The 18,837-nt window shown below is 47.0% G+C and overlaps 2 protein-coding genes across 10 annotated transcripts in view; one reads left to right on the top strand and one right to left on the bottom strand.

Annotated features, from left to right (window-relative positions):
* The first annotated feature begins 114 nt into the window (after nucleotides 1-114).
* Nucleotides 115-2,300, top strand: TREX1 (three prime repair exonuclease 1). Its single transcript, XM_027860627.1, has 2 exons — nucleotides 115-249; nucleotides 1,129-2,300. Exon 2 carries the CDS (start codon nucleotides 1,133-1,135, stop codon nucleotides 2,108-2,110), a length of 978 nt encoding a protein of 325 aa, XP_027716428.1. The 5' UTR covers nucleotides 115-249; nucleotides 1,129-1,132; the 3' UTR covers nucleotides 2,111-2,300.
* Nucleotides 2,301-2,762: 462 nt separating this feature from the next.
* SHISA5 (shisa family member 5) overlaps nucleotides 2,763-18,837 on the bottom strand; it is a 42,816-nt gene continuing 26,741 nt past the window's right edge. For 6 of the 9 annotated variants that reach the window (XM_027860652.1, XM_027860650.1, XM_027860653.1 and 3 more), the window contains 3 exons: nucleotides 6,938-7,053; nucleotides 4,887-5,096; nucleotides 2,763-4,410 (listed from right to left, as the gene is read on the bottom strand). In XM_027860652.1, the coding sequence (XP_027716453.1) occupies nucleotides 4,331-4,410; nucleotides 4,887-5,096; nucleotides 6,938-7,053 (406 nt within the window). In that variant the 3' untranslated portion in view covers nucleotides 2,763-4,330. Of the gene's footprint in view, nucleotides 4,411-4,886; nucleotides 5,097-6,937; nucleotides 7,054-16,153; nucleotides 16,267-17,976; nucleotides 18,139-18,837 lie in introns of those variants that run through there. The other 3 variants (XM_027860657.1, XM_027860656.1, XM_027860649.1) reach the window with 3 other exon arrangements.

Below are 18,837 nucleotides of genomic sequence, written 5' to 3'. Positions count from 1 at the left end.
CCCTGCCGGCCCGGGGCCGCTCTCGCTCTCCCGCTGCCGTGCAGATGACAGACAGCCGTGGATGGGAGGGGGGGCAGGGAGCGTGTCTGCGCCCCTCCCTGGGCGCTGGAAGGCGGAGCGGGGGCGGGGCTCGGTCCTAGCTGGAGGGTGAGCTTTCGTTTCCCCAAAGTCGAGCCTGGAGAACTAGGAGAACTTCCCCGAAGTCCCGACCCTGCCCGTAGCGCCCAACCCGCTCCTCCGATCCGGCCGGTAAGTAGAGCACATCCCGGGGAGGGAAGGGGAACACATTGAGATTGCAGGACTGAAACCTTGCCCACGCCGGCGTGGGGAGGAGGAGCCGGAGCCCGTGCAGACGCTACCGCGACTCTGCTGCACAATCCTGCTATCAGGGAGGGCACGAGCTATCTCCAGAAGGCCCTTCCAGCCCTAGAGCCCCCGGGATGGCTTACCCGGCTTCAGATCCCTGCCCCCCCAAGCTGGCCTCCGGCCCGGCTTGGAGCCGAAACCACACCCAACAATCCGGGCCTTGGGCTGAGTCAGCCTCCCACCCCCGCCCTGGCTCAGGGGCTCCACTGACCCCCTGAGCCCCCGCCCCCCCCGCCCCCGCCCCTGCTCCCCTCTTTTCCGCCCCAGGCCCCCCCCCCCCCCAATCTTCTGCGAAGTCCTCAGACGTAGATTGCTCGGCCTCCTCACCTACACTATGTCGTCCCCCTACCCTCTCCTAAGTCCATGAGCTTCAGGCCCCACAGCCTCCCTCCGCCTGCACTATGTCCCCCTCTCCAAACCCGTGAGCCTTAAACCGTTCTATCTCCACCACCCCCCATGCTAGATCCATGAATTTCAGACCCCAGTGTGGCTCTCCACCTACACTTACTGTTGTAGTGAGTAACCCCCACTCAAAGTCAATGAGCTTCAGACCCCACTGCCTCCCACCACATTCACCATGTTTCTCAAATTCAGGTCTATGTGCTTCATACCGCGCAGCTCCTCGCCCCCCTCTTCCCAGATCCATGAGGAGCATACATATACCTCCATGCCTGCCTCCACCTTTACTCCCCGTGTCCCACGACCCCAGCTCCCTGTTCAAGCCTCTCTATCCCTGTTTCCCTTCACTCACTATCTTCCCAGGTCCATGGGTTTGGAAGCTGCCTCCTCTAGACCCATGGAGACACTTGTCTTCATGGACCTAGAAGCCACAGGACTGCCATTCTCTCAGCCAAAGGTCACGGAGCTGTGCCTGGTGGCCGTCCACAGACACGCCCTGGAGGGGCCCCAACCTGCACCTCCAACAGGGAACCCTTCCCAGGTGCCGCTGCCACCCCGGGTGGCCGACAAGCTCTGCGTGTGTGTGGCACCAGGAAAGGCTTGTAGCTCCGCAGCCAGCAATCTCACTGGCCTGAACACAGCCATGCTGACTGCCTACCGAAGGCGAGGTTTTGACTCTGGTCTTGTTGACCTACTCCAGGCCTTCCTTCAGCGGCAGCCACCCCCTGTCTGTCTTGTGGCCCACAATGGAGACCGCTTTGACTTCCCCCTGTTGCAAGCTGAGCTGAGCTGTGCTGGGCTAGGCACAGATGCCCTAAGTGGTGTTTTCTGTGTGGACAGCATCTCAGCCCTGAGAGCCCTGGACCACTCCAGCCCACCCCGGGAATCTAGCCAAAGGAAGAGCTACAGTTTGGGTAATGTCTACACCCGCCTATATGGCCAAGCCCCACCAGACACCCACACAGCTGAGGGTGATGTCCTTGCTCTGGTCAGCATCTGCCAGGCAAGACCCCAGCCACTGCTACACTGGGTTGACACTCATGCCAGACCCTTCAGTAGCGTGAAACCCATGTATGAAGCAGGAGCTATGACTAAACAGGGAACTGCCTATGATACAAAGACAAAGAGTGAACGCCAGAAGCTACGAGCAGCCACCAACTTGGCCATGTCAGGGGATACCAACCCAGCTGGCAGGAGGAGAAGAGGTAGACCAGAAGCTCCCTCCCACTCTGGGAGCATTCCTAGGACCTCGATTTTGAACACATCCCACCTGCTGGCAGTGTTGGGCCCCCTGGTCATCTTAACTGTGGCAGTAGCTCTGTACTGGGTACCTTGGTCATTCTAACCATGTCATTCACGTTGTCCTGGGTACCCTTGATCTCATCCAGACTTTGGATGGGGGGGTCAGCTGGTATTGTCAGGTCTTCCAAGGGAGGGTCTCTCTCATGGATGTGTTGTAAAACAAACTTATAAATAAAAATTCTAACACTTGGCCTAGACTCCCACCATGGGAACCTAAGGGGCCTGATCCAACAGCTCTTCTGGCCTCTTTGTTGTACCCCCACCTTCAAAAGCCTTTTAGGAGGGGATCACTTCCAGAGTAGGTAGACTTGGAGAATTGTTTTTAGTAAATCTAAAGGGGGAAGTGAGAAGGATCTGGTTACCTACCTTGGGCCAAGACCAAAGCCCTCCCACCACTTGTCATACATAGGGGTCAACATGGGAGACATCAGACAAAGTGGGGAGAAAACCTCTACAACTTAGCCCTAGTCTGAGGGGAGGACATCTGGCTTCAGAGCCCCCAATCTGAAGACAGAAAGAAACTGGCTTTCGAGACCCCCCAGATCTAATCTGACCACAGAGCTACAGTCTGGAAATCCAGAATTATCCCTGAGAGGCCCCCCAATCTAAGCTGACCAACCTAATACCATTCCCAATAACTGGGACCCAGAAGCTCCTTTAAATCCACCACCACCTCCAGAGTTACTGAAGAACAATCATTTTCAAATCCATAGGTTTATTACAAATAAGAGCTTGGCCCAAACAGGAACAGGCCCCTTCACAGAACACACAGAGGCAACTGGTTACAAATGAGAGAGTGAGAGTGACCCAAGGATGAAACCAGAAAAGTCTGTGCTCTGAAACCAAATGCCCATCCCCCTTCTAGACAGGACCCAGCCAACCCACAATCAGCCTTCAGTGCCATTCCACCTAACCCCCTTCCTTTTGGGTTTTGGGAGACGAAGGACAGGATTAACTGAAGAGGAGACCCAAGCTAGGTTATAGGATTCTGAAGCTGGGAGGGACCCTTATCTCAATCCATTTCCCTCCAATTACAGAAGAACAAAGAGGGAATTTGGTTGGCCCCCTCTCCTCTGGGGCATAGTCCCCTCTCCTTTTCTTCCCTATCCATCCTGCACCCCACCCACCATGGGCAAGCCTGAGCATATGCTACTTGCAGCTTAAATGTCATCAAAATCTCTTGCCCCAGGAGACAAACAGGTCCCAATAGCTACCAACCCTGGGATAAGTTTAAAAAAAAATTAAGAGAGAACAAGGGTTGACAAACCTGAGTCTGGATGTCCTTCCTGACAAGGGAATGAATGGGAGAGAGCAGCTCAGCAAACAGAACTGAGACAAGCCTAGCACCCATCTTATCTCCCTTCTCTGACAGAGGAAGGGACAAGATTTCTATCTACCTTCTTCAGCCAAGTGCTGGCCAGATCTGTTTAATGACTACAACAAACAATTCAGACCTCAGATCCAAGAGGATCCTTCCCAAATCCCAGAACACACAGATGCACCCTTCTGGCTGGCTCCAAGTTCCTCTCAGCAGCCAGGAGGGTGAAGTCCCCACCTAATCCTCTTTCCACATGGAGACTGGATGGAGAGGGAGAGCTGGGGCCCTGGCAGGGACCCCGAGACGGGAAGGAGCTGAGGGCCCTAGAAGCAGAGAGTGAATTATGCTGTGGCATCTGACAATGTCTCTTGGCCAGTACAGAGCTGATAAGAATTTTAAAGAAGTACCCTAAAGCTGACATGGTCAGAGAGCCAAAGCCACTGACCACCTGATGTTGCTGCTGTCCTCTCTCTGATCAGCAGGGCACTGTGGAGGACGTGGGTTCTGTGAGGCCTTCAGGAACCAGCACCAGGATGGAGGGCCTCTTCTGGTCTTCAGGTCAAGGTTGGCAACTCATGGCATGGTGAAAAGCCATGTGCTGACATGGGTATTTTCATCTATTCCTTTAACTACCCTTCAAACACTGCCCTAACTAATGCTGGTTTCACAAGCCTCTTCCTTTTTTCCTGTGACTTGGCAAAAATCACACCAACTCATTTTCCAGAATGATCTGAGGAAAGTTTTAGGAAATGTCATTTCACTGTCTCTCATCCCAGCCCATATATTGTGGGGAAACAGAATGTTACAAGTACAACATACAGCTTGCATTTACTTGGGAGAAGAGAAGATGACACAGACACTCATTCCCACACGCTCAAACACACACTGACAGGAAGAGGAGGAAAAGAGAGAGGGGGGTCTTCAGGGGCAGAGCACAGAAGCAACTCAATAGGCAGTCTTTGGAGGCTCCATGTATGCAGGGTTGTATGGAGGTTGGCTGATAGGGTACGGTGCTCCAGCACCTGCTGAGGAATAAACAGACACACCCCCCCCCAGATTAGTCACAATCACATCCCCCAAGTCCAGATTCCTCCATCAGAGCCAGTCTGAATTTTTAAAAAATCAGATATGTCTCTTAAGAAATATTGGTTTATTATTTCCCATTACCCATGTGCAATTAGCAAAGGGCTAATTAGTACAGGTGTGTCAGGGACCAGAGGGACAGTGACACTGATCAGGGTCTTGGAATAAAAGGGGAAGTAATGCCAAGGTAGTGTCCCCAAACAAAGCCCCTGAACTTCAAAGGGAACAACGCTTAAAAAAGAAAAAAAGGCAGGGGGAATAGAGTGGGGTAGTAGAGAATGATTCCTATAAATAGGATCCCAGAGGTCAAAAAATGCCACTTGAGAAAGTCACTGTGGCTAAAAGGGTCCGGGCTCCGAAATGGAGGGGAGGGAAAATGTGGAAGGATAAGGTGCACCCTTATCCTGGCTGTACTCACCAGACGGAGTCTCATGGTAGGCAGGAGGTCCAGTAGGCTGGGCAGGGTAGGGTGGCGGGTACTGGGTTGGATAAGGCGCAACTGGCATCCCAGGCTGGACAGGCATAGGTTGGTAGCCTTGATACATGGCCCCAGGGTAACCAGGTGGCACACCTTGCTGCTGTGGGTATGCAGAGTGGACCACAGTAGTCGAAGTGGTTGTCACCACAGCTGCAAAGAGAACACAGAGTAAGGCTCCTTCTCTCTTGGATCAGCAAAAGCCTAAGTCTCCCAAGACCTTCCCTATCTGTTTTAAGGTCTTCTTGAAAGAGCCCATTTTTTTTAGGGCAGGGCCTTAGCCTGACTCTTATACATTCCCCCAACACACACACACTCCCCCAACACACACACACACACACACACACACACACACACACACACACACCAGTCTCAAATATGCATACAAACTGTTATCCCTGGGATGAACAAGAAACTATATGCAGAGATAAACAAACCCACATACAAACCCGGGCCCACAGACACCCGACGTCCTCATGGGACATACAGAATTGCTCCTCTCTTTCAACCCTATCCCGGGGCTGCTGGAAAAACTGAGTGATTCCCAGTGATTCTTGAAAGTCAAGCTACAGGCCTCAGAAAATGTCAAGCTTCCTAGTTCTGTTCCACAACCAGATGCTGAAAAGGCTAATGTTGTTTGTCATAAATTAAATCATGGGGTGGAGTAAGAAAGCACTGTAAGAAAGAGTGGGAGGCAGAAGAGGACACAGTGGGGCCCTGAACAGAGGACAGGGACAGGCACCAGCCCAGAGATGGGCAAGGAAATACTGATGAGCACAGAATGCCTCAGAGGAGGCCAAAGCTCAGGACAAAGAACTGGGCACAAGAAGGGAACAGAGCAAGGCAAAGAGATAGGCCAACAGATGGACACAGAGGTGGGTAGAACACAACAGAGAGTGACATAAGACATAGAAGGGAATACAGAAACAGATAAGCACGGGGTAGGGCATACACAGGTATACACAGTGTACTAATCTAAGTCATCCAGGGGTATGAGAAGTCTGGGTAGCTAGATGCTGAAGTGGATAGACGGCTGGGCCTGGAATCAGAAAGGACCTGAGTTCAAATCTGGCCTCAAACACTCACTACCTGTGTGACCCAGGGCAAGTCACCTAACCCTGTTTGCCTCAGTTTCCTCATCTGTAAAATGAGAAGGAAATGACAAACCACTCCAGTATCTTTGCCAAGAAAACTCCAAATGCAGTCATGAAGAGTCAAGACACCACATGGCCATAACCAGGTATCAGAGTGCCCAATAGGCTATCTAACATACACACGAGCACGCATGCAACACACACACCCAATGAATCTTTTGGCTAATGTTAGGCCACAGGGTAAAGGAAAGAGGAATGTTGAATGGAAATAGGGAAAGGAAAATAAAGAAAGGAATGGATCCAGGAAAACAGATAATGAAACTAGTTTGCCTATTCTTAACAGATGCCTAGATCATAATGCTGTACACACAGTCAGATGTGGTTCCTGTATAAGGACTGTGTTATTATTTAACTGTTTTTTTTGTTATTATCATTGTAAACAGGAAAGGGTTCAGTTTGATTGGAGAAACACATTTACACAAATAATTATAATGTAAAAACAAAAAAACTTTTTTTTTTTTTAAGAGGAAGGGATGGGGAAATGAGATGGAGTTAGGAGTAGAGAGAATTGATGCAGTGGGGAAGAGGTAGGCAGGTAGAAATGGTAAAAGGTAGAAAGAGGTAAGGGAGAAATTAAAGTATGGGGGACATGAATGGAGTTGGAGGTAGGGAAAATGGTTGGGGTGGAAAACATAATGGTCTGGTGGAAAGTATACGGGACAAGGACATGAATGGGAAAAGAGAATGGATGATAGAAATAGAGGTTGGACAAGGGATAGGAATCAGGACTGGGAAGGGACACACTGGGGGATGGGGAAGGAATGGAATTCCGAAAGAGTGAATCTATAGGGATAAGAAGAAGGTGAAAGAAAAGGGATGAGGGACTAAGGCTAAACTCACGTCTGGGCCTTCGGCACATCTTGTACAAACAGCAGCAGGAACACGTTAAACAGAGGATGATGGTGACCACAATGAGCACAAAGATGGTTGCTCCAATGCCCACGAATGTCCCGAAACTGGGGGGGAAAATCAAAAGGAAGACTAGCTTATGCACTTAATCTCTTAGGACTTGAAATTACCCTATGCATAGGTACCCCCAAACATCCGATCATGACCCAATGATACCCAGTACAGAGAATATTTACAATATTGGGGTCCACAAGATTTATTAGGTAGCAAGTATACCCACACTGCAGTAACCAGCTATGCCTCTTCCCTCCATTCGTTCCACCATTTCTGACCCACGGAAACCTGTTTTCTCTGCTTTCCAACAGCCTTTACAATAGGTACCACTAATCTAATACCTGCACAAATTGCTCCACCTTCTCCTACAGACTGTTAGCTCCCTGAAGGCAGGGACTGGGGCTGATCCTCCCATAGAGGGAGGGGTGAGCGCTATATTTAGTCCAGAGAAAAAAGTTCAGGAGGGTTAAGTCCAGAATAAAATTATTTTAGCCTGTGGAATGTCATAAATGAAAGTAGAGTTGGAGGTGGGGTTTCCCCAAATAACAGGGCTAAAGAAAGCATTTTACCCAGATGTCAAAAATGTAAGAGGCTAAGGGAGGAAAGACAAGAACACAAATAACTGATACAAGGAAGAATGTGATAAGGGCAAAAAGGATATTCAGGTCAAATGCTCTAAGAAATCTGTAGAAGATACTGTTCAGCTGGGAGCTAGGACTCAGGAAGGCTCCCCCCAAATTATGATATGTATATTATATCTTTCAAAACAATATAGGCTTGAGGGCATGGGCTTTTCTTTTTTTTCTTTTCAGCACCAAGCAAAGTCCTGGCATATAATAGGTGCTTAATAAGTGCTAATTGAGGGATAGAATCTGTCCCACTCCCTCCCAAGGTGGAGTTAAGTGTCTCAGTCTCTGTGTCTCTGTCTGTCTCTGTCTCTCTGGCCCCCCCACCCCCACTCTATCAAGGCTTCAGACTCCAAATCCAGGACAGGCCATGTTAATGGCCCATTTCTTCAATTTGACACCATGGTACTAGACCTTCGAGGTGCTAGCAGAGCTGAGCCTTGGAGAAGGGGTGGAGACTCAACAGGTGATGGGAGAAGGGAGCAGCAGCCATTGTAGGCATCCGAATGAGCCAACACACTGAGATTAAAAAAAAAAAATTATCCACTGAGCCATCTAGCTGCCCTTGAGTCAGAAGGAAGACCTGAGTTCAAATGTAGCCTCAGACACTAGCTGTGTAACCCTGGGCAATTCTCAGTCTGCCTCAGTTTCTTCAAATGAAAAACAGGCATCAGAACAGCATCTACCTCACAGCATTTTAAAATAATTTTTTTTCCAATATTCATTTTTATAAGATTTTGAGTTCCAAATTGTTCTCCCTCCCTCCCCCTGTCCCCAAGACTGCAAGCAATCTGATACAGATTATACATGTGCAATCATGTTAAACATATTTCCACATTAGTCATGTTGTGAAAGAAACAGAATAAAAGGGGGAAAACCATGAGAAAGAAAAAAAAAGTAAAAATAGTATGCTTCGGTCTGCATTCAGACTCCATAGTTCTTTCTCTGGATGTACATATCATTTTCCATCATAAGCCTTTTGGAATTGTCCAGGGTCACACAGCTAGTTAAGTGTCCAAGGCTGGGATTGAACTCAGGTCCTCCTGACTCCAGGTCCAGTGCTCTAGCCACTGAGCCACCTGTCTCTGGGTGGCCTGGCAGCTAGTAGGTGTTTAATAAATGTTTATTCCCTTTGCTTCCCCTTTCCCTAGAATGAAAATGGACAATTTGGCTGGGCTGCGGCCAAACCAGTGAGGAGCTTTGAAAACCAAAATGAGAAGTTTGTATTTTAACAAGAAGGAGCCTCTGAAAGTTTCTGATTATGTTAGGAAAATGACTTGGGTAAGTGACATGCAGGGCAAGTCATCTGGAAAGGAGGGAAGATGAAGTCAGGGAGACCAATTAGGAGGCTAGTATAATAGTCCAGGGGAGAGGTTAAGAGGTCCTCAACCAGGGGGTGGCAATGTGAGAAGAAAAAGGACCTGTTTCCAGAGATAATGTGGAGATAGAATTGACAGGACTTGGCGACAGACTGGATGGGGGAGGAGGGCTGTTAAAGGAGAAAGTGATTCCAAGATTAGGAGACAAAGTGACCGCAAAGGCATTAGCACCATTAACAGAGACAGAGAAGTCAGGGGCCAGGGAATAAAGAAACACCAGGAGTGAAAAAGAACCGTACTATAGATTCCTATTATAAGAAGAGTGAAGATCAAGACAGAAATTCTGAAGAGGACAACACTGTCATCAAACCCACATCTGCAACATCAAAAGGGAATATGAATTGGTCTGAAGCCCAAAAGCCTTCTTAGAAGAACTCAAGAAGGATTTTAGAAGTCAAATGAGAGAGGTAGAGGAGCCCTTTAAAAGTTCAATTGGCCAAGTACACTGGAGAAGTCAGGGGGAAGATGAGTTCACTTTGAGGAATGTTGGACTTGAGGTTGCTGGTGGAGCCAGGATCAGGACCAGGGACAAGCACTAAGAATAGAGGAGAGGATATAACTCAACAGATAGGGAATTTTCTGCATAAAAGTGACTACAAAAACCACAGGGGTGGACACTATCAACAAGGGAAAAGAGTGCAGCAAAAGAGGATGTGCTTGCTAAAGGCCTTGAGAATGGTCTCCAAAGTGGGGTGTGCAAGGCAATCAATCCATCAGGTTATGGGATGAAAAATTAAAACTTGTTTACATTTATTTTCATTCTAAAAACAAGAAACGAATTAAGCTTTACTAAAATTGAATATGTGAGCTGATGCTGGCATCATCATTAGGCGCTCTCTCTCTCTCTCACACACACACACACACACACACACACACACACAAAACCACCTGCCCCGCAGAGTCTGCAGGACATCCTAAGGAAACCACAGACTGTGGCATGCTCATTCATCCCACTCATTCATCCAGTGGAAGCTCATACTAATACTGTGAGCACACACTGACAAAAGGGAACACAGCAAAGCGGACACATCTTACCAGCCTCTTATCAGCCACAAGGACGATCTAATCATCTCCCACAAGATCAGCCAAAAGAAATTTCTAAGTATCAAGAAGCTTATTTGAAAGATGGATTTCTATACACTATCATTAATGATGAACCCCCCCCAAGTATATGTTGTACCATGAGACATTCGTTTATGATAGCATGAAGGCACTGACCTAACAAGACATTTAAAGTCAGCTTTTACTGCAGAAAACAGTATCTGTGTCCCCTAGAAAAACTCCTATGTCCCTACTTAGAAAACTTAAGTTTTCTTAGGGGAACATAATTTTCTAATCTGTTTAACAATCTTCAGCGTTTCAATAGGTTTTGAACCCATTTATTAAAAATCTAAAAATGCAACACTTTCTATCAGTTTGCAAGAACTGATCGATACTTATGCCCACAACCTTTAAAACATAGCTTTCTCCATATGTTTACTCTGTTAATATAACCTCTTTTGCCCTCCCACTTGATGCAGAACCTCTAGATACACTCCCTTAAACTCTTAAGACATACATCCTATTCTATATATTCTTCCCAACCCTTTCCTGGCCCAACTGTTAAAAAAGCTGTCTCAGGGGCAACTAGGTGGCGCAGTGGATAGAGCACCGGCCCTGAAGTAAGGAGGACCTGAGTTCAAATCCGACCTCAGACCAAACACTTGACACTTACTAGCTGTGTGACCCTGGACAAGTCACTTAACCCCAATTGCCTTTACCAAAAAAAAAAAAGCCATCTCAACCTGTTGGCCTCTTTTTCCTCGCCTCTCACTCATTTCTCAAGCCTCTGCAATCTTGCCTTATGACCTCATAACTCAAAAACCAGTTTTTACACTTGGCAATTATTAGACTGTTCTCTCCAATGTTACCAATCATCTTTCGGTGGCCAAATCCACAAACCAGTTTCTCAGTTGGTCTTACTCTTGACCTCTCTGCAGCATTTGATACTGTGGACCACTGCCTCACTCCCAGAAATCCTCCCCTTTCTCTGGGTTTTCGTGACATTGCTTTCTCCTAATTCTCCTCCTTCCTAGAAGACTCCTCTGCAGGATAATCATCCTTATAAGAGGTTTAACTGTGAACCTACTGTAGGTTCAACTATTATAATAATAATGATAGCATTATTATTACATAGCACACTAACATTTATAAAGGCACTGTGCTATGTGCTTTACAATTATTAGCTCATTTGATCTTCAGAACAACCCTAGGAGGTAGGTGCTATTATTAATCCTATTCTACAGTTGAGGAAACTGAGGTAAACAGGTAAAATGACTTGCTCAGGGTCATCCAGTTGGAAAGTGCCCCAGGCTGGATTTGAACTTGGGTCTTCCCAATTCTAGACCTAGCACTCTATCCACTGTGGCACCTAGCCACCCCCACATTTCCAGCTCCAAGTGTGTCTCTTGAACTCTAGTCCCACACATCATTGATGGGGTACTTGTGCTTGACCCCCAATTTCTCCCTAGCCTCAGAAACCCTGTCTCTGGAAGTTTTACTCCCAGCCCAAGGACAGTGTGCCTAGCTTCGTAAGTGGGCCCCAGCAAGACACTACACTTATCTCTTTCCCCGGTGCAGTTACAAACAGCACCTGAAGGAATTCTCAGTTTGAACTGGCTTTGCACTGGGTCATAAAGATATTCTTATCCACTGGACTATCTATACTACTGCCCTACTTCGTTATCTACTTCCTGAACTACTCATTATCTGTATTCTAGACCTAAAATATACGTATACTCCCTATATCTAGCTTGTCAAACGAGACATTGACTGGTGGCAGACTGGACAACTCTCAGTTACCCCTGACCTCTAGTTAACTTAGTGACACAGTAGGCCTAAAATCACACCTCCACGTGGCCCACCCAGTAGGCTTTTCCCAGTGAACTCTGGGTAAAACACCTGGGCAGTAGAGACAAAAAGTGCATGTTCCTTTAAGAATTGACCACTCCTTAACCACTCCCTAATCCCGCCCTGAATCACCTAGTTAGCATATTTGGCACCTGTTTTATTATATTTTATCCTATATAAACTGTAACTGAACCCCTCTGAGGTCACAGATTCCTTAAGAATCCTTGCCCGCTATATAGCGTAACAATAAATCTTCGCCAACTTGATTCAAAGAATGCTTAAGTCTGTGAATTTATTCCAGAGGACCCCATCCTGTACTCCAGTCTTTGAGGGGTCTCAACATCACCAACTACCTACTGTACAATTTCTACCCGGATACCCCATAGTCATCTCAAACTCAAACATGTCCAAATCAGAACTCATCATCTTTCCCCCCCAAGTATCTGTTACCAGTGTCACCATCCTCCCAGGCACCTACGAGCACAATTTCACAATCATCCTTCACCCCTCAGTCTCTCCCTCCCATATCCAATCAGGTGAAAAATCTTGTCAATTCCACCTCCAAAGCACCTCCTGCACCTGTTCCCTCCTTCCTCCTCATGCCAGAACCATGTTGGTGGAAGCCCTCATTGCAATACCCTCCTAACTTGTCTCTTTGCCTCCAGCCTTTCCCCTGTCCAATCATCCTCAGCAGAGCTGCCAAAAATAATCTAATGAACAGGTCTGACCATGTTCAGTCCTCTACTCTAAAACCTTCAGTGGCTCCCTCTTGTCTCTAAGATAAAATGTAAACTCGTTTGGTCCTCCACAATCTGGCACTGGTCTGCCTCTGCAGGCTTATGGCACAGCAATGGCTTTGCACAGAGTAAATTCTTCAATTCTTGCTGACTTGACCTCATTCTCCTTCATGAGATCTTCCTGCCAACCAACCTCCCAACCAGACCTGCTCTATCCCTGAGGCTGTGCCGATTGGTGAGAGCTTGCTAGCTCTGGCCAATCCTAGCCACCCCACCAGATCTCCCTCCCACCTTCCATGCTGCTGCCCCTCCCCACCTCCCCAGGGGAAATCCATGAACACAGTCCACATCCTCCCAGAACCCTGCTTCCCTAGCCATAGCCCATATCCCATACAAGGATCCTTCAGATGCAGCCTATGATACACTATCTGTCTACCTAGCATCCTGCAGCTGCAATAGGCCTGTCCCAGACTCCAGCTAGGAATGTTGGGGTCCTCAAAGTGAGGGTCCAGTCCATCAACTTATTTCACAAGTCCTGCCCTGCAGAGCTTCTGCTCTTCTGTTTACTACCTGGTGACCTACAGCATAACAGGGCTAGAGGATATGGGTATGGGTATGGGAGAATTTATGGGGTTAAGATGGGATGCCTTCTAATCAAGTTCTTTTCTTTCTGAAAAAATTTTAAATAAAATGAAACAAAATTAATTTTAAAAAATTAACCCCAATCTGCCTTTTCTCTCTATTTCTTTCCTCTCCCCACTGAAAAAGAAAGAAAAACAAAAGCCCTTGTAACAAATAAATATAGTCAAGCAAAAGTAACTCCTACACTGGTCATGGCCTAATATAATATAATGTAGCATACACATGTGTATATGTATATATATGTAATATGTGTATTCTTAAAAATTATTTCTCTTGATAATCTGTCCTGGAGACTCAAGAGTTCCACCCTGCCAGCCTTCTGTCCAAAGTTGTTCAGAAGGACATCTCTGGATAATGAGATAGCATCGAATCTTCTTATTTTGGTCAAACTCCAACCCAGGACTGAATTGATTTTATCCTATTAAGGTTTGGGTGGAGATAGACTTCCAAGACTGGGGGTGGTATTTCAGCCATATTGGCCCCTGTGGACTGTGATCTAAGGCAGATACTCAAGACCTTCCTTCTTTCCAGGGTGGAAATATAAACTTCTTCAGAATAGAGATTATCTCATTCTGGCCTACATATTCCCAGGGCCTAATAGAGTACTTGGCATATAACAGGTGCTAAATAAGTGCTAGTTGAATGGCCAATCCAGAAATATTTTGCAGGACTTCATGGCTACTGGGTATTGTATTTCTTGCCTTCTCAATGGGTGGGGGAGGGGTGGAGAGGAAAGAATTCAGAAATAAAACTAAAATAAACAAATAAGTGCTCCAACTGGTGAATTGTGCCTGAATACGACTGACTCTATACTAGAAAGAGGTTTATTTCCAAAGAATCATAATTTTCTTAGTTTTGACTTTACCTACTTCCCCATCCCAATCTCTACCCTATCAGTGCTTTTCTCAGATTTGTGTTTACCCAGAATCATGAGGTCATCCCAGTTTTATTAATTGTGGGAAGCTCTCCCTCAGAGAACTCATAAACATAAACAGAACAGAACAGAACAAAACAAAAATTCTGACCGCCCTAGGCTTAGCCATCATTAGGATTTGGAGTTTTGAGGACCTAGATTGAAATCCTAGCTCCATTGCCCTGGACACATCCTCTCCCCGGTGCCTCAGCTGCCACATCTGTAACGTGGAGGAAGAGCAGTCTATCTAGATGACATTCTATGTCTCTGTTTTCTCAACTTTAAAATGAGGAGGTTTGATTAGAACATCTCTAAATCTATGATGCTCTTATGTTTCATTTTTCCATCTCTTGATACTATGAACTCAGAATCCCTTAGTTGCTTATGAACTTAGAATACCTGCCATTTCTGCATTTCTCTTTTGTAAAATAATAAATTTTATAGATAGCTTGGGTTTTTACATTACTTTAATTTCCGCTTCCCCAGCAATGGAAGCGAGAACCCAAAATACCACTGTGGGTCCCCTTGGTTTGTGTCAGGCACAGGAAGGCCCAAAGGAACTACGTACTGCTTTAAAAAAAAAGCATGTGAACAGGCTGAATTTGGGGGGTGGCGGTTTCAACCTGCAGCTGATAAGGTGAAAGGTAGGACTAGCTGGTGCAATCCTCTCTTTTGTGGTTTGAAGTTTTGCTGTTATAAAATCTGGATTAAAGAAAAACAAACTCCGAACTGGCTTTGTCTTTAGTTTTGGGGGGTACTGAGTGGGATAATTTGTTGTCAATCCCTTTTAGGATTGGTTTTTATTGATCTTTTTCAATTGGTTTGTTGCTAAGAAGTAAGATAGAAAGATCATTGGCTTTGGAATCAGAGTTCCTGAGTTCAAATCCTGACTCTCTCACTTACTACCAGCATAGCCTTGGGCAAATCACTTAATCCTCAATTTGCTCATCTTTAAAATGAGGGTGTAACACCAGAAGGCCTTTAAGGTCCCTTTCAGCTTTAAATCTATGATCCTATAATCAATCCCCTGTAGCAAAGAATAAAAAAGAGGAAAAGCTCAGGAAAACTAATCATTATGTTAAAATCCTGATTTAAACAGAGGGCTCTACACCGCTAGTCCCCTACCTCTGCAAAGAAGCAGGGCAGTGGGGGGAGGGTGGTCCCCTCCCGTATATACCTCTTCTTTGGGGCCAAGCCCTTCCGCTGCTGCTAGTCATCTCATCTGAGCTTACTCCTTTCTCCATGTTATGAAACATATAGTCTCCTCTTCATTCTTAACAGTGAAAAGACCTAAGTTTGAGACCCACCCATGGGCCTCCAGCATCTGTCTTCACAGGCCCATGGGAACACGGGGTCCCAAGACTGAACTTGCCTACCTCAACTCATTCGGATTCTGTTCCAGTTGGTACTTAAGAAAAATGCCTTTTATACTCAGTGCAAACCTCAAACGTCAGCCTCAGAAAGGGCGGGCCTGAGCTTGAAGTCGAGTCTAAATCACCAAAAGAACAAAACTGAGGTTTCCAGTTAGCCCTGCCTCTGAGAAGCCAGGCCAAGATGCTGGGCTCCACTTGGCCTCCAACTCTATTTCAGCCGCGGTACCGGAGCTCACACTTTCCCTGGGGTTAGAGAATCAGGGAAGGCCTTTTCCCTCCACCCTTTCCCAAGGCCTCTTCTCCAAACTGCTTAGAACCAAACAGAGCAGGCTCCTATCACCTCCGGCTAGATGGGTACCAGCGATCTCTAGGGTAAAACAGAATCCAGGGGGCAGCTAGGTGGTGCAGTCGATAGAGACCCGAGTTCAAGTTTGACCTCAGACACTTAGTAGCCGTGTGACCACGAGCAAGTTATTTAACTCCATTGCCTAGCAAAAAACAAAAAAACGAAAAACCAGAATCCAACCTTGAAGCCCAGCCTCCAACATCCTCATCCCCACAGGTCCTGAGGGACCCTTTAGAGCTGAGACATACCTGCTCATGACTTTCCACACTGTGGTCCTCACAGGCCCTGAAGAATCCCGTCAGTGGCTTTGTTCAGTTTCCAAAGCTCTGTAAACAACTCCAACCCCAACTTTGACTGTTCCACTCCCTGTCTGGCCCCTCCGGGTTAGTCACTACAGTCTGCTGATTGTCAATGGCCCCCCTTCTACCACATCCTTTCTCACTTCCTCACCATTCAGCAAAGCCCAGCAGTGACTACCTGCTTACCACAAGAGACCTGTCCTAATAAAGGTGGGTCTGTGATATGTTACTGGGGCAGTATGATTTTTTTTCTCTGTTTTCTCCTCCTGCTAACCCTTCCTAAAGGGTCAGGGTCCAGTCAGGAAGTGTCCAGTCACTGAAACAAGTTTGGCACTGGACCTGTCTGTCACTGGGACACTCGTCTGGGACACTGGGGCACTCTTCTCACTGAACAGATGCCTCCCGGCTGGATTGTTCCTCAACAAAAACGACTGGGGGAACACTTTCAGAAACCCCAAATCTCTTCTTCATGCTTTTAGCTTCCCTGTCTTTACCTCTCCCATTGTAAAAAATGAAGTATTAGACTAGGTGGCCTCCAAGATACCTTCCAGATAGATGAATGCTCTATGAGCCTGAGTTCCAGGCTTTCCCTAGCTGCCCCAATTCAACCAAATCCAACCTTTTTTTTTTTAACCACACTGATAGAATAAGGTTCTAGGCCTCTCCTGAGTGACCTACCTTCCCTTAGCAGAACCTCCTCTGGAGCTAGAAACCTGGATTGCTCAGAACCTCATTCACATCCCACCCAGCTCCATTAGGGAAGGGGAAGGTATTTTCTTCCCTCTCCTTCTTTCCACACTCAAAGACCAGCCTCAATCTGGCCTAGTCCACAGGACACACATGGAACGATACCTTTGGTAGACAGAGGCCCTGGTTACGCTTTCAATCTTAAGATAAAAGATTCCTCTAGTCACCTCACAATATATTCCTGTTTCCCTACAGAAGGAACCGATCTGTTTCTTTTTTAAATTTACATTTGTTTAAATGGGAAAAAAAATCCATTTTCTCTCTCCCAACTCACCTTGAATAAAAGGGGGGGGGGGTGATGAGGAGAATGTGGTCTATTTAAAAGAAGCTTCAAACTAAAAGATTTTTGACCCTGAACAGAATAATCAAAATCCAAGGGAATTAGGTAGATAGAGGGTTATTCTACACCTTGCAAAATCTCCCTCTCCCTACCATTATCCCTAAGACACCCCCCCCAACTCCCCATCCCTGGGTGTGTCAGTAGCAGACTGTGCTATCTCTCCCACAGTGCCATACCAGAGTATCTATCCTGCGCCCTTTCTCCCCAGGCGGTAAGTACCAGAAAAAAGCAGTTACTTTTAGAGGGAAGCAGCGCTAATTCACCAATGTCTCTCCACTTATTTATATGGAAAGCAACATTTGCCCAGGCCATTGCCACCATAACAACACTCTGATTCAAAGGGATGGTCCTTTAAATGAAGCAGGGAGAAATTAACCCTTGGGCACGGGGGGGGGGGGGGGGGGGGCTCTTCCACTGACAATTTTAAGCTGAGCATTCCAGCCAAGGGTGTGGGGAGATTTTGTTTGCTTAATTATTCCTGCATGTCTCAGTCCATTGAACAGAGCTAAAGGACACCCTGAGGGGCACTATCAGCTACATTCCTATACACGCCCAGGGTGAGACATCCCAAGAAACACGCATAAACACTGAGACATACAAGGACAGCCAGAGGCAAGGCACACCAAGACACTCCGCTGGGAATACACGCACACAGAACACAGATACCCATGCTCCCCAAACTTACCCCATCTTTGTCCCCACTACATGCTGAAGCACTTCCTATAATCCTCCCCTTGACCAGCTGGCACCGTGTCCCCTCTCCTCCCCTTTTGGGGAAAACGAAAGTAAACACGTGCGCCCGCAGTTCCTAAAGCTGCCTCAATTTAGCCCTCTGACGGAAGCCGGAGGAAAATACCCAGAGTGAGTCTCAGCTCTCAGCACACCTGGGCATGCTCGAGGAGCCCCAAACTGGCACATGCGCCTTCCTTTCCTCCCCCAGGAAGGCAGCGCAGAAGGACAATGCATTCATTAAGTCCCCTTTCCAGGAAAAGCCATCGTTTCTGACGCGGGCTGTGTTCTAACTTACCCCAAAGCACTATCTCAACCTTTCCTTGTAAGACTCTGCTCCCTGGCTCCTTGTAGTTATGGGGATCCCGGTCTCCACCTAGCCTAGCCCTGTTTTGGCCCAGGGGCCAGAGCCTAGAGCCCTGGCTTAGTCCAAAGCCTAAAGCCTAAAGCCCAGATACAGCCCCAATCCTGGGCTCAGAACCCAGCCCTAAAAAAGTGCCTAGGGTCCAACCCAAATCCCAGAACCCCCAACCCAATGCCTATAAGTCTAGAACCCAGACAAGGTCCCAAAATCCAGCCCAAGACCCAGATCCAAGCTCAGAACCTCAGCCTAGATCATAAAAGCCAGAGCCTAGACCTGGCCAGCAAGACAAACCCTAAACCCCAAAATCCAGCCCAGCCAGAGAATTTTTTACATAGGCATATCTTATTTCCCTAATTAGTGAGGTCTCCCCTGTGAAGGCCTTGATCCAAATATTTCTCTATCTCCTTCAAGAAGGTAAACTCAACCGTGGATCTTAGTGCCCCAATATTCGGG

Source organism: Vombatus ursinus, unplaced genomic scaffold, assembly GCF_900497805.2.
Source record: "Vombatus ursinus unplaced genomic scaffold, bare-nosed wombat genome assembly UNPS02014225.1, whole genome shotgun sequence".
In the NCBI taxonomy this organism is placed as follows: domain Eukaryota; kingdom Metazoa; phylum Chordata; class Mammalia; order Diprotodontia; family Vombatidae; genus Vombatus; species Vombatus ursinus.
This window is presented reverse-complemented; position numbering and strand designations above follow the sequence as displayed.